Below are 16139 nucleotides of genomic sequence, written 5' to 3' on the forward strand. Positions count from 1 at the left end.
AAAGCACTTTATTTTAAGATAAGCAGGACATTCAGAAAAAAGTTTACAAAGTTACTTCAGAACATTAAAAAAGTGAAAATAACAAAACGGACTGAAATTGTATCAGCTTCCTAAGAATCTGGGTGGATGCTATATTTATTAAATTTATTTTTAAAAAAAAAATTATTAAGTCTCCATAGATATTCCAAAACACTTAATTTTATAATGAATGATTTTAGAGTGTTGTTTGTGCTGTACTTTTGTGCTGTTTTATTGTTGTTAGCCACCCTGAGCCCGGCTTCGGCTGGGGAGGGCGGGATATAAAAAAAATTTTTTTAATTATTATTATTGTCTACCTACCAGAGTTTTTTAAAAAACAACTAAATACAGAATGCTTCTTGACTCCCCACCCCTCTTGATGGTTGTTTTATTACTCCTTTTTATCACCTGTTTTAAAAAACATGTTTATATTATCTAAGCCCCGAAGTCGTATATCAGTAATCCTCTGCTTATATTTCAAATCCTGCCTTTGACTTTGACGGATGTTAGTATGACAGATAATATAAGAATGGTCTCCATTCTTCCTTGAACAATTCTTCCTTATGCCCTCTTAGTTTAGCAGGGAATTTCTCCATATTCCACCAGCTTCATCAGCCATTCCTCGTTGGTGGGGAATTCTCCTTCTTTCCACTTCCGTGTGTATAAAGTCCCAGCTGTTGTGGTTGCATTCAGAAAACCTAACTAACCACCAGCCAGATTCTCAGCTCCCTTTCATGTGTAATTGTTATGTACTGAGTTGAATAGGATCCAAAATGCAGCAGTCTGATTGGTCCTAGAACAATAGGATTCAGAATGCAGCACTATGATTGGTCTCCAGGAGCCACCCAGCTCCAGATGGAAGTGAATCCCCAACCTGATTGGCCCACAGGAGAATCCCGGAATTAGCCAATCACGTGCAGCCCATTGTGTAAATTATGTATATAAAGCAGATACTTTGGGGGGACTTTCATTCCTCCTCACCACTATGAGCTGAATAAAGAGCATGAGATCCACTTTCGACTCTGAGTATATTTCAGTAATGTTCCGGAGTAAGCGGCCGCAGACCAGATCCAGGCGCTTTGGAAAGAAACTGATTTTCTGGATCCGTTTCAAGTGGGGTTTCGGCCATGGGACAAAGAAGCAGCCAAGCAGGCTGGGAAGTGCTGGGACTGCGCCGTCCTTTGGCCCTAGTCCTCTTCTCCAGGCCGGACGGCTGACTGCGGAGTCACTCTGGCAGGGGACTTGGCCGCCATTGTGTCTCTGCGTTCTCTGTCAGGTGTCAGTCAGAGTCAGTCTGTCTCAGTTGTTAGCAGTATGGAATCTCCCTCAAACTGTTTGGAACCATGTTGTTTAGGAAGAAGTTTATTTTAACTCAGTAAAGTCAATTAAAGGGACGCGGGTGGCGCTGTGGGTAACAGCCTCAGCGCCTAGGGCTTGCCGATCGAAAGGTCGGCGGTTCGAATCCCCGCGGCGGGCTGCGCTCCCACTGCTCGGTCCCAGCGCCTGCCAACCTAGCAGTTCGAAAGCACCCCCGGGTGCAAGTAGATAAATAGGGACCGCTTACCAGCGGGAAGGTAAACGGCGTTCCGTATGCTGCGCTGGCTCGCCAGATGCAGCTTTGTCACGCTGGCCACGTGACCCGGAAGTGTCTCCGGACAGCGCTGGCCCCCGGCCTCTTGAGTGAGATGGGCGCACAAACCCCAGAGTCTGTCAAGACTGGCCCGTTCGGGCAGGGGTACCTTTACCTTTACTAAAGTCAATTAAAAACTCTACATTAGTAGTTTACGCTGCGCGTCAGTTTAGGTCTGACGTCGTTTCCAGACGGTGTTAGTTGGGGAACGCTTTTCAGCTCCGGGAGCCTTGAATGTGGGGTTTACAGGGCTCGATCCTATCCACAGGGCACTGGCTCCCGGTGGAGTACAGGATAATAATAAATAATAATAATAATAATAATAATAATAATAATAATAATAATAATAATAACTTATACCCCACCCATCTGGCTGGGCTTCCCAGCCACTCTGGGCAGCTTCCAAAAAAATATTAAAATACTGTAATACATCAAACATTAAAAGCTTCCCTAAACAGGGCTGCCTTCAGATGTCTTCTAAAAATCTGGTAGTTGAATAATAATAATATGTAGGATAAGGTTAAGATGCTGGTTTAACCTTTAAAGCCCTATAGGGCCTAGGTCCCTCGTATCTATGGAGCCGCCACTCCTGGTATGTCCCATGGAGGACCTTATGGTCTTCAAACAAAAACATCTTGGAGGTCCCGGGCCACAGGGAGGTTAGGCTGGCCTCAACCAGAGCCAGGGCTTTTTCGGCTGTGGCCCCGATCTGGTGGAACGCTCTGTCACAAGACACTAGGGCCCTGCGGGACTTGACATCTTTCCGCAGGGCCTGCAAGACGGAGCTGTTCAGCCAGGGCACAGTCGGACCCCCTCCTTTGGTCATCCCCACAGAACTGTAGCCCAATCGTTGCCATTAATTTGATTTTGAATTGATTTTAGAATGAATTGATTTTAGAATTCTGTGTTACTTTTATTGTTAGCCGCTCTTAGCCCGGCTTCGACTGGGGAGGGCGAGATATAAATAAAATAATCTTCTTCTTCTTCTTCTTCTTCTTCTTCTTCTTCTTCTTCTTCTTCTTCTTTTTCTTCTTCTTCTTCTTCTTCTTCCTCTCCTCCTCCCCCACATTGTTTAACATCTACATGAAACCACTGGGTGCGATTATCCGGAGGTTTGGAGTATGTTATCAGAATTATGTTGACAACATTCCGCTCTATTTCTCCTTCACATCTGCAGGGGAGGCAGTGGAAGTGCTGGACTTCCTTGGTCTTGTCTTGGTAATGGATTTCAAGTGGGGTTTTGGCCTGGTTTTGACACAGAAACTGCTTTGGTCGTCCAGTATGGTGACCTCTGTTGAGAGAGAGAAACATGTCCCTGATAATTCTTCTCGACTTCTCACCGGCCTTCGGTACCATTGACCATGGTATCCTTCTGGAGTGACTCTCCGAGCGAGGGGTGGGTGGCAGCGCTTTGCGGTGGTTCCAGTCCTACTTGGATGGTTATTTCCAGACAGTGTTACTTGGGGAATGTTTTTCAGCTCCAGGAGCCTCTATGTAGATGTTAAACAATGTGGGGATAGGATCGAGCCCTGTGGGGTTCCACAGGGCTCGATCCTATCCCCACATTGTTTAACATCTACATAGAACCGCTTTTCAGTCAAGGCTTGGCTAAGGTCAGCTGCTACTCTTTGGAACAGGGAGCTTACACGATACAGAAATTAAACCAACAGACTACGGGAGATAAATTAATTTCTCAGTTTATTGATATACAAAATTTAGGAGAACAAAATGAGATGAAGTGCACTTGTAAATGACACAGCATACAAAAGATTTCCACCCATCTTACTGTTCATGTCAACAGGACTACACAAAACCTGGGCTAAGAAGGAACATAATCTTTTCAGACGTGGAGAAGGAAGAACATGGATGAGCAGGTGTGTTTCCTTTATGTACTTCTGGACATAGGGAACATGGAATATTTTAAGAATCAGGTGTTCCCTTAATTTCTGGTTGTCAGGTGCTCCTTTGTGTTCAGATCAGGCCTCAGCACAATCATGTAGCACTTGGGAAGGAAGATGCAGCCCAGAAGCCCAGCACTGGAGGCCAACATAGAGAAGATCTGCACGGCCACCATGTACTTGCCCTTGGTGCTCAGGTAGGTGGGCACAAAAGACACCCAAACACTGCAGAAGACCAGCATGCTGAAGGTGATCAGCTTGGCTTCGTTGAAGGAGCCGGGCAACTTCCTGGCTAGGAAAGCCACCGTGAAGCAGGTGGCAGCCAATAAGCCCAGGTAGCCGAGGGCAACGTAAAACATGGCCACAGACCCTTCGTTGCATTGCAGGACGATCTCTTCCACCTGGGAGTGCATGTCGGGCTCTGGGAATGGGGGAGAAGAGCCCAGCCAGATGGTGCAGATGAGAACTTGCCCCCCAGAACAGGAGATGACAATGGAGTTGGCCAGACTCTTGCCCAGCCATCTCCTCACCCTGTTCCCGGGCTTTGTGGCCAGGAAGGCCAGCACCACCGTGATGGTCTTTGCCAAGACAGAAGAAACAGCAACTGAGAAGATGATGCTGAAGGCCGTTTGTCGGAGAAGGCAGGTCTCTTTCCTTGGGCGCCCGATGAAGAGGAAGGAGGACAGAAAGGAAAGCAGGAGGGAGACGAGCAGGATGTAGGAGAGGTCCCGGTTGTTGGCTTTGACTATGGGAGTTTCCTTGTATTTAATGAAGATTCCCAACACAATGCCTGCTGTTAAGGACAAGCAGAGGGCAACGGAAGCTAAAACCATTCCCAAATATTCTCCATAAGTCAGGAAAATGGTAATCTTGGGGACACATTGATCTCTGTCCTTGTTTGAATGGTGATCTTCTGAGCATTTGGTGCAATGTTCTGCATCTGGGGAAGAGAAAAAGAGTGGCTGCAGCATCACTTACATCCCTAATGATCTGTGCTCTATTAACATTGTGATCTAGGATCAACTGAGAGGCAGTGACCACTCCACTTCTGTTAACTGCATTGTTTGGATCCTGCCTGTTCCTCTTTGTCTGAACCTTTAAAATGCAGACATTGCTTCCATTCAATGTTCATAGCAGTGAGATCAGAACGGTCCATAGATTATATTGTAATAATTTTCACATGAAGTATTTATTTTTATTGTGCTTTTGCTGATAGTAATTTGCTGCTTTTCATCGTCTATCCATTATTTGATAAGTGTCAATATTATTTCCTTTTTGTGTGGCTTGGTCTAAAAAATCAAAAAGGAATGCTTTGCGGACATTCCTCTCACAGCTGCCCAGTTTGCACCCCAGATATTTCTTCCTTATGGTCATTCCTATCAACTCACTTCCTGGATGTAAAAAAGGTGATTAATACTAAGGAAGTCAAGGAAGGATTCCCATTCCCCTATGTCTGCAGTGTGTGAGACTGAATTTCTGCCCTGTGTTTACTCTCTCCAGGAATTTCTTCCCCCTTGGAATCACCCACCTTCCCGAGTGGAGAAGGTCCCTTCTGCACACTGAGCACAAGCATAGCAGCAAATGGGCTTTCCTTCTAGGACCACCTTGGCATATCCAGGCTGGCATCTTTCTGTACACCTGGAACGAGGTACGGCCTAACCAGAAAGACAAGAAGGTGCAACAAAGAGGAACAGTTAGGAGTATTTGTGTGTATGTAATTCACTCAACGCGATCTCTATAGCATGGTGGTGATCCCTGACAACTGGTCTTGCCAGCTCAGGATGATGGGAGTTGTAGTCCAAAGACAGCTGGGGACCCAAGTTTGGGAAACCCTGATCTACCCAAAGATTTGCAGTTGTGGCCCCCAATGAATCATCCAGGAAATCATCACAGCTCTACATCAATCACATAGAGGTTGGGGAGGGGTCTGTCTGGCAGGGAATCCAGAGAGATCCCAGTTGCCGTTTCCAGCAGCCAAGATCCCCAGTTGCCTGCCATCTCCCCATTCCCTTAATGCGGTCAGTTCTCTTTAGCTGCAGAACATGATCTCTGGAATGCAGCCTTGACCCCTCATCAGGGTCCTTTCAACCCCCCGCTGACCATTGGGGTGACCAGAATATTCATTCTCGTGTTTGTGTGTGTCAGAGAGAGAGAGAGAGAAAGCGCTTTGCTGTTCAATGCCCAACTGAAAGGAGAGTTGGGTTTTGGAGGGTTTTTTTTGCCAAATCGCTTTAATTGATTTTCCAAATTTCACCACATCAACCACAAATTAAGACAAATTTAATACCAGTGAGCTTACTCACAAATTTTAAAAAAATTAAAATAAATCAGTAATTATCATTTGTAAAATAAATTACTTTTCATCCTTCTGCATGTATGAAAGGTCAATATCCTTTATTTGAGCATCCCAAATTCCCCTCCTATCTCAGCTGCTGTAGAAAGAAGGAGTGGTGGTTCCAGCTGTTCCTGGACAGTCACCCAGACATGCTCATTCTGCAGTGGTTGTTCAAGGAACAGCACAATCAGGATCTCCTAGCCCCCTCCCCCAATTATCCCCCCTACCTTCTTGAATTTCTTGTTCCACTCAATGGCTTCTGGGTTAATGGTGAACTTTATGCCAGCAGATGCTCCTCTCCTTATATTCCCAATTTTCACAAGGGCACGAGACTTATTGGGAGACATCGCCCAGTTCATAATATTGAAGTCCGCTGGCAGCTCCCAGTTCTCATCCAAGCACAGTCTGCCCCTGGAAGTATTCAGACACCGGATTTCTCTCAAGAAAGGGTGAAGCTGGAATGGCAGGGGAAAGCACCAGCATTAAGAAACTGGGAAGCTACAACAGGCAATTAATCAAGCCAAAATGGGGAAAACACCAGGGCCAGGTGGGCTATCAGCAAAGTACTATAAGAAATTACAAGATTATTTGGCACAACCACTAAAAGATTTAAGATACTTAGATTACGCTGATTCTGAAAAAAGATACAGATCTACTATCAGTCAAAAATGATAGGCTGATTTCTCTATTAAATAATGACTATAAACTGTTTGCAGACCTATTGGCAAATGACATGAAAGTGCTATTAATGGATTTAATTCATCAGGACCAGGCTGGTTTTTTGCCAGGCCGCCAGATGAAGGAGAATATAAGGAATATAATTGATATAATAGAATATCTGGAGGTTAGAAATGATAAACAAGCAGTGTTGATTTTTATAGACGCAGAGAAGGCCTTTGACCATTTTTTCATGGACTTCTACAAAGAAGACTATAGAGATGATGAAATTCAGAGAGTCATTACAGTGGTACCTCAGGTTAAGAACTAAAATTGTTCCGGAGGTCCATTCTTAACCTGACGCTGTTCTTAACCTGAGGTACCACTTTAGCTAATGGGGCCTTACGCTGCCGCTGCGCGATTTCTGTTCTCATCCTGAAGCAAAGTTCTTTTTTTAAAAAAAGTAATATTTATTAGAGTTTCAAATAATACAAAAAAGAAAAAGAAAAAAAGAATTCATCCTTTACAGTCCCATTTTCAATAACTTTTTTCCGTGACTTCCCCTCACCTCCCCTTCTTGTATTCCACGTCCAAATATTTATCCAACAAGTTCTTATCTCTAATTTCTTAACCTTAATTTGTTACTATGTTTATTTATATTAAATTTTTAATCTTAATTTATTATTATATTTAGATCAGTTTATATATCAACTTTTAACTTATATACCTCAATAATTTATAGAAAGCTTTTTCTAAGGTCGACCCTATTTCCCTTCCACGAATTCCCCATTCTTATACTGATAACAACACAGAATTAAACACAGAATAAAAAAGATCAAGCCCCCTTTGGATTTCCAAACCCCACCCTCCCTTCCCCGGTTTCAATCCCAAAACCATAGTCCATTAGTCCATCTATTATTAGCCTGGCAACCTCACATCTGAGGCTCTTAAATTTCTCTCAGTCCCTTTCTGCCGGCTTCTTTGAAAGTCCCTTATATTTAACACCCAGTCTCTAAGGGGCACTCTCTCTATAATGTCCATATTCCTTCCAGCCAGGCCTCCTTGTTTAAAGGTGGAGCTCAAGTCCTGTTTCTTAGAACCAAATGTCCCAAAAGCTCCAGCTTCCACCTTGATCAAATTAGTAGTCCCTAAATCTTCAGATCCCCACAAAAGAAGATCTTTCCATTCCTCATTTCTAAGTTCAAACCAAGTTTTCTTCTTCCAGTCATTATTTTCATTTATATCCATCTTGGCAGGCCTCCGGCTCTCGTTTGCCTTCTGTAACATTTCAGCCCCTCCTTTCTGCTCCTCCTGTTCAACGTATATCTCTTCCTCCTCTTCAGTCTCTAGTTTCTTTTCTTGTCCAGCTGCCTGGGTTTTGTACGTCAAGTCCTTTTCCAGTTCAATAGATATATTTGCTGTTGACTTCAATTTTGTAGGACTTGTAGACAAAACATGACTTTGCTCGTACATCTTTCGCACCTTTCCCATGAAAAAAACAACCTTGTCCAAGTCAGCCAGTATTTTCCGACCTATTTCCATTCTTGTAATGTCCGTGAATCCCCTCTAGAGGGATTCTGGTTACTTAGTATTCCTTTCACTTCCAGTCCAAAAATCAAGTTAATTTGTTTCAGTCCTTTTTTATTTTCAACAACTTGTAACAATATAACCGGCTAAACCAAAGCTTTCTATTTTTTTCGACTTTGACAGCTAATTTGACAGCTGTCAAAATCTTCTGTAACTCCTTAGCAGGCTCCTCTCGCGGATCACTCCCGGTCCCGGGAAGGGTGGCACTTGATCAGAAAATAAGCTCTTATCCTCCAGCACAGTAACTTATACTTTTAAATCCGTGGAATTAATAACTTTTATCCAAAAAGGAAAAAAAGACTCTTCTCTCGACCTTAGTTGTTAAATCCTTGCTTTAAAATGTTTAAAATGGGGGGGGGGAGACGGACTTCCTCTTTGCACCTCCCCCGCTCGTGCCGAATCCACAAAAAGGGAAATTTTTTAATCCAATTTCCAAATTACTCACGGGTCGTTGTTCTTGGTTTTTAGTCCAAATTTCCAAAGGAAGAAGTCAGCGCTCTCCGACGAATGGCATGCGGCTTCGCTCGGCAGGGGAAGCAGTAGACTCACAGCACCGCGCCGCTCCCCGTCCCCCGTTCCGTAGCCTTTAAAAAGGCTCCTTCGCGGGTCGGGAGGGCGCTAACGGTGCCTGCCGAGTCACCAGGTCCACGGGCATCCGCGCCCATGGTTTTTAAGGGTCCCCGCGTCGCTGGCGTGGCAGCACCCAACCTCTGTCGAGCAAACTCCCTCCGGAGCTCGGAGGGAATCCGCCATTCGGCGATGGTGCCAACCCGGAAGTCGGCCCTGAAGCAAAGTTCTTAACCCCAGGTACTATTTCTGGGTTGCCAGAGTCTGTAACCTGAAGCGTCTGTAACCCGAGGTACCACTGTACTTAGAGGAATTGACTCAATTTATTCTGACTAACAGGCTATGATGATAGTAAACAACGTAATAACAGAAAAATTCAAAATAATGAAAGGGGCAAGACAGGGATATCCCCAGTCACCATTATTATTTTTGTTTTAGAGACCCTGGTCAGAAGTAGAAGATCAGATGAAGAAATAAAAGGGATAACATAGGTTAAAGGTAAAGGTAAAGGTAAAGGGACCCCTGACCATTAGGTCCAGTCGCGGCCAACTCTGGGGTTGTGACGCTCATCTCGCTTTACTGGCTGAGGGATCCGGCGTACAGCTTCCGGGTCATGTGGCCAGCATGACTAAGCCACTTCTGGCGAACCAGAGCAGCGCACGGAAACGCCATTTACCTTCCCGCCAGAGCGGTACCTATTTATCTACTTGCACTTGGACGTGCTTTCGAACTGCTAGGTTGGCAGGAGCAGGGACCGAGCAACGGGAGCTCACCCCGTCGCAGGGATTTGAACCGCCGACCTTTGGTCGGCAAGTCCTAGGCTCTCTGGTTTAACCCACAGCGCCACCCGCGTCCCAACAGTAGGTTACAAAGCATATAAACTCAAGGCCTTTGCAGATGACTATGTGGTAACTGTAGAAGACCCCATGGCTAGCCAACCAAGGGTCTTGAACAGATTCTCAAGTTGGAGAAGTAGCAGGTTTAAAACTAAATAAAGGTAGAACGAAAGTATTGGTGGAAAATGTGACAGAACTGATGATTGAGAAGAAAGTTTAATATTTAGGAGTATGGATAACAGCTACAAACATAAATATTTTTAAGAATAACTATACAGGAATTGGAAAGAAATGAAAAAAACCTTAAATAAAAATATATAAAAAATAGAGATATCTGGAGGGTGGCAGCACGACAACAGGACTTTTGCGTGGCAAGTTACCTCCCCCAATGAAATGAAGACACGGACACAATGATATAAGGTTAATTGGGTATAAAAGGCCACAACTTTATTGATTACGGAAATTGAAGGCATTGGCTCCTATAGACTACCCGGCATGGTGACCGGGAAGGGTTGAACACAAACCGCGGGTGTCCTGTTGAAGTACGCCAACTAGGATCCCACGGGTGTCACCGCTCGGGGGCGTGCCGGGGGCCCTACCTCACAAGGCTTCGGACAAGGCCACACCCCCCGGAGTCCTCTACCGGACTACCCCTTCACATTGGGGGAAGGTGATGGTGCTTCATTCCCCCCTCCATTTGTCTAACATTGCCCCATGCCAATGCCTAACCGCCGATACCGAGAAAGTTGTGACGATTGCTACGAGGTAGGCGAAAAAACCAAAAGGCAGGAATTGCGCCAACTTGGAAAAATTCCTACCAGGCCCCTTGCGGCGACCAACCGGAGTCCATAGCAAGGCCAAGTCTAGCTAATCTAAGGGTGGGTGGGATGGGAAAACCGCTCTCCAGCTGGGCCAGGGGGAAAAGAGGGCGGCCCCCGGGCGTGCCTGGCCCTAAATAGCCCGGGCCACACCTCTCCCGCCCGCCCATTGGCGGGCTGGGTTGCAGACACGCCCGGGGATTCCCCCAAGTCTCGCGGGGGCAAGGGAAGCCCCCGCGAATGTGGGAGGATCCTGCCCGCAACACCCTCTCCGCTGCAAGGGCGGCGGAAAGGGCTTTCTGTGGTGGCTCCTCGCTTGGGGGATGTTCTCCCAGAGAGGCTCCCTGGACACCTTTGTGACAAATCTTTAAGTGCCAGGCGAGAAAGTTATTCTGTAACCAGGATTTGGGTGGATAAAACCATCTCTGGGCATTTTAATGTGCTTTTGGTTTGCTTGTTTTCTTTCTTTCGTTTGCTTTTTCTATTCTCATTTTGTATTTTTATTCTGCAAACCACCCTGTGATCTTCAGATGAAAGTTGATATATAAACAGAATAATACTAATATTATTACTACAGACCCTCCAAAGGTCCAAATGGCACCCAGTTGAGAGGTGCTGGAGCTGAGTTCCAGCGAGTTCCCCCTGAAGAAAGGCCTGGGTATAAATAGCAAAATGATCGTTATGGGATGGGACATCCCTATTTTCATCGGAGACATGTTGGAAGTTAAGCTACTATTACTAATACTAATAATAACTATGATATTTTACAGGTTTATCCCCAGTCAAGACCGGCATCTGTGTGGACTGCAGTTTGCAAAAGGGGGAAGGAAATACCTGCCACGGCTGTAGCCTTTGGGGTCCCCATTGCTCTCCTTCCTCCACCATCAGCCTCCTCTGGGATCTCGAGGAAAGCGAAGCATGCAAGGCCTGAGCCACAGCTTGAACATTGATGTAATTGCCATTGTTGTCATAAGACAGGACTATCTCATTCTCCCCTTGGAGCAATGGCTGCAGTTTCTCCTCCTCTCTGCATCTTAACCTGCCTTTCACGGACAACTGATGCTTTGAATATGAACACTGAAATGCTTGATCGAAATAATCCCCAAAATTGATCTGCAATCTGTATTTTCCACCTTTGCTGCTCCTTATTCCAGTCTCAATTGCAAAGAACAGAGAACCATGGAGGTGCTGGAATAGATCTGGAGGGATGTAAAAGCCAATTGTGTTTTCTGGCAAAGCTGTTGTGATCCAGACTTTCGCCCCTATTTCCTTCTCATAGATATAGTGTACTACCATGAGTAACATGATATCCAGTGTAGTGGTTATATAGGAAAGAAATACCCCAACTTGTCTCCATAGGAAAAAAGGTTCCCCACGCCTGATAAATTGATTTAGATCATTTTCTGGTACTCTTTTTGATAAAGCAATGCAGATCCCTTTGCTGAGCATCAGAGGTTTCACAGCGCTCATAAATGTTTCTCCACTGTCATTGTCTGGAGTGAAGAGGCCAATCCACGTCCATCCAAAATACAGGAGCAATTCAACAATCCCCTGGTACTGACTTTCCTCTTTGGGACTCATCCGGTAGACAAAAGGGAACAGGGTTTTACCTTCGAGAAACTGGACAGTAAAACCATGACTGATCTAGCAAGGAAAGCAAAAGACCAGCAATTTACTTTAATTTCAGCATAACAGATATTTAATTATCTGTAATGACTGATATCTAAATCTCTGCTGGCTGAGGCTGATGGGAGTTTTAGTCTGAAACATCTGGAAGTGACAAGTTGGTGAAGTCTCAGTTTTGAAAAAGGGATGTAGGATCCATAGCTCAGGATTTCCCCATTTTTAAAAATATCTCTACTTGACCCCTCCAAAGAGAAAATAGAATCTTATGGAGTTGAAATTATTTGTCCCTCCATGCTCTCCCACTAGATAGTTACCTGTGGGATTTTGTAGATGCCTGACAAGGCTGAAATCACTTTTGAGATGACAGTATTGCTTCTTTCAAGAACAGCCAGCAGGTGATTCTGTTCTCCACAGTGATAATTGGCAATATTGCATCCACTGCCTGCAAGCAGCTCTAGCATGGCGTCTGAAGTCATCCTTGCATCGAAATAGTTCTCATAGAGGTTGTAGCCCAGGGTGATGTTGGGTAAGATCCTGAGATCCTGGTTGATCTCTTGGATGGTGAACAGGAAAGACAACATGTACCAGGAGAACCTAGTTGACTCCCTGCAATAAATAAATCCTTTCAAAAGAGTGAAACTGATATTCATATTAATGGAAGGAAGGAAACATTATATGATCCACAACGCTTAGATTTATTTATTTATTTATTTATCCATCCATCCATCCATCGTTTTGCATTAATATCAACCCTTTTCCTGTCTAGCATTGAACAAAATTTTGGAGACCTCTGCTCCATGACAGGAACTTTGATGCAAACAGCACACAGAGCTGTTCAACAGTGGAACAGACTCCCTCCGAAGGTGACCATGTGTCATGGATGCTTCAGGTGTGATACCTCCGGGTCCCTTCCATCTCTACAACTCTATGATTCTACTGTGGTTCTATGAGTAAGCAATGAAGATGCCCCTCAACATTTGAGATATACTGGGAAGCTGCTCCATAGGCTGCTTTTGCTGCAGTGGTCTTTGGCGCCTTCCAAGGTGCTAGACTACAGGTAGATAACAGACAATTTTATTGAAGGAGGGGAAGCACCAAATACCTCAGTCCCCTTTGACTTGGAAATGAGGCCTGTTGGCTTTCAGGTTTGAGTGTGTAGCAAAATTTATAATTTTGCTCATATTTTTCATCGCTGACTCCACCAATGAGGACACCCCCTGGTCTGTGTTATTTTACATAATTATTTTATTTGAAGCATATCATTCCTGTTCTTCACCCATAAAAATCCAACCATTTTCAGGAGTTCCTTAAAACGCTTCTAATTTTTTTTTAAAAAATGACAGAAAGGGGAAAGTGCTGGGATTGGAGGAGGAAACCTTTAATGTAGCTGAGACAGATTTCTCCATGATGGGCTGTAGGTCTCCCGTTGCATTGTGTAAAGAGAACTGTGACAAGGTTGTTCACAAATGATCCCAATAGAATAAACATAAAATAATCTTAGCAGTTTGGAAATTGCTTGAGTTTCATGCCACCCTCTGGCTTAGGAAGAAACGTCAAACACCTCAATACTTTGAAATGAGGCCAGTTGTGTGTGGTCAAAAAAGGATTAATTACTTTTCACATTTTAGAGATCTAAGTCCACTTACAAGGAATTCCCCTGACATATTATTTTATTTATCCTTTCAATTAAAGCACATCTTTCCTGCTCTTCAGCTACCAAAGGTCACCCAGAGGTTCTCAAAATTCCATGTGCAAAACTGTAACATTCCTTAATGACACTTTATGAATTGTCCAAATGGAATAATACTGAATGAAACATTTTAGCCTTGGAAATTCACTGAGTTTCATTGCATCCTGCAGGTGGGAAAATTCAGTGCATCCTTTTGAACCCCTACCAGATTTCTTGCATTCTTCTAAAAGCAACACAGAGGAATAGGTACAGGATTGTTTTACTTAGGAAGACAGAGGGAAGAAGGAAATTGGAGAGGTTTGTGTGGAATCTTCTCCTGGACCCCCCAGTTCCCATCACCCCCAGCCAGCAAGACCAATGGTCAGGGCAGGGTAGTCCTGCAACATCAGCCCTTGGCTCCCCAGCCCTGAGATAGGGGCTCTTTCCTATTTCAACCATTACAAGGACTGGAGGACCCTGAAACCCATCCGCATATGATCTTACATACACTTCATTCCTGGCGAAGGGTGTCTGAGTAAAGATGTATGGAGTTCTCTCAAGAAGGCGTATTGGAGATATGATCCCACTGATGAGAAAGTGTCCAGGCGCGTAGTAATTGCGAGCATCCGTTTGATCCCTGACCAGATTCAAGGGGCATTTCGCCTTGTGGTTCCCGCAGACTCCAAAGGGCATCATGAGCAGCAGAAGGAGCAACACAAGGAGCAGGGATCGCATTCTGGCTCTGCCTCCTCCTCCTCTTACCTGCCAAGGAGGCATAGCAGAAGAACCCAAAGACTCTTGCAAGGCCAGACTGCCTGGGCTTTCCCAATCTGGGTGGTTTTCAACTCTACCTTTGGAGCTAGGAAGCACAAGGCAGGCACACCCCTCTTTCGCCAGCTCTGCATCTTGACTCAGTCTGTCTCCAACACAGGAAAAATTCTCTGCACTAACTTTATCTTTCCCAGTCACAGCGCAATTAATATTGCCATGCTGTTGTTGCTTTCCGAGGCTCATGCAATTTCCAGAAACATCTCCTGAGCTTTTAGAAGATGAGATCACTATAATTTCGACTATTCTAAGTGGAATAAGTTTCAGCACAATAACTTTCTGGAGTCTTGAATGGCTCAAGCGGCAGGTGCAGAGGTGGAGAAAAACATGTTGGACAGAAGTCAAGGGGTGTCCTTCGAAGTTGGAAGTTTGGCCTGAACTTTGCTCACAAGCACCAAAGAAGGAGCTGGATCCAACCATGGACTCTCCTTCCTTGGAGGTTTTTAAGCAGAGTTTGGATGGCCATCTGTTGGGATTCTTCAGCTGAGATTCCTGCATTGCAGGGGGCTGGACTAGAGGACCTTGGGGTCCCTTTCCAAGTCTCCCATTCTATGATTCATTGGAGGTTTTTAAGAAGAGGTGGGACAGTCAGGGATGGACAACAGCCAGATGAAGGAGTCCCAGCCTTGAATCCCAGGCATCCTAAGCCCTTTTAAAATGTGGGGGGAGGGCAGAGGCTGTTATTGGGTTGTTGTTTTTATTTTGATTAAATATATTGTGGTTTTATATTTTGATTTTGCTCTCTGAACTGCCCTGAGGCCTCCAGGCATAGATTCAATATATAGGTATATAGATTCAATAAGTAAATAAATATGAAGGAATAAATGGAGAATGCTGAGAATCCTCAGTACTGTGAACGGGATACATGGTGGTGGGATTTTGTTTCTTGGAGGCTGCTAGAGACAGAGACTGGTGGAGCCTGCGATGGGGAGGGATTTCTCAAGCCCACCCTCTGGCCGCTTTGGGTGGGTCTGGGCTGCTTGATTCCTGCCGCTCTCTTCTGGTTCTCCCCCGGAAGGGAAGTAGCGCCTTGGTGGCTTCGAAGCAACTTTAAGTGAATTTCCACCCCATCTTTGAAAGGCTTCTCCAACAGAGGGAAGTTCTCTGGGGTTGGTTGAGGGGAGAAATGTTGCTCTGAACTTTCGGCTCTCCCTTCCCCTTCGACATGTTCTGGGGAAGGGGAGCTTCTGTTGCACATGGAGCCAACTTGCTCCTCATCTTTGAGCAGAAACTTCTCTACTCATAAACAAATTGTCTGTGCACAAGCCAGGCTAGTATTCTAGCAGCTTTATTATTCTTTATCAATTTATTTATTCTTATTTATTTATTTACTTATTTAATCTGATTCATAAAATCCAGCAGCACTTGATTAGGCCAATAACCCCTAAAGCACTTTATTTTAAGATAAGCAGGACATTCAGAAAAAAGTTTACAAAGTTACTTCAGAACATTAAAAAAGTGAAAATAACAAAACGGACTGAAATTGTATCAGCTTCCTAAGAATCTGGGTGGATGCTATATTTATTAAATTTATTTTTTTAAAAAAAAATTATTAAGTCTCCATAGATATTCCAAAACACTTAATTTTATAATGAATGATTTTAGAGTGTTGTTTGTGCTGTACTTTTGTACTGTTTTATTGTTGTTAGCCACCTTGAGCCCGGCTTCGG

At 44.5% G+C, this 16139-nt stretch overlaps 1 protein-coding gene and 2 long non-coding RNA genes across 3 annotated transcripts in view; 1 reads left to right on the forward strand and 2 right to left on the reverse strand.

The window, feature by feature from the left end:
• LOC309523113 overlaps nucleotides 1-16139 on the reverse strand; it is a 178499-nt gene that overhangs the window by 84424 nt on the left and 77936 nt on the right. The window lies entirely within an intron of this gene.
• Nucleotides 1029-5142, forward strand: LOC309523099. Its single transcript, XR_014215247.1, has 3 exons — nucleotides 1029-1289; nucleotides 3450-3522; nucleotides 5047-5142. It is a non-coding gene; the product is annotated as an uncharacterized lncRNA (long non-coding RNA).
• LOC309522774 (vomeronasal type-2 receptor 26-like) lies at nucleotides 3519-14376 on the reverse strand (the record flags this gene model as incomplete). Its single annotated transcript, XM_082206325.1, has 6 exons — nucleotides 3519-4486; nucleotides 5075-5201; nucleotides 6109-6336; nucleotides 11181-11990; nucleotides 12287-12578; nucleotides 14150-14376. The coding sequence occupies 6 exons, from the start codon at nucleotides 14374-14376 to the stop codon at nucleotides 3588-3590; spliced, it is 2583 nt and encodes an 860-aa protein (XP_082062451.1). The 3' UTR covers nucleotides 3519-3587.

Source organism: Podarcis vaucheri (assembly GCF_965113315.1).
Source record: "Podarcis vaucheri genome assembly, chromosome: 18".
Taxonomy (NCBI): domain Eukaryota; kingdom Metazoa; phylum Chordata; class Lepidosauria; order Squamata; family Lacertidae; genus Podarcis; species Podarcis vaucheri.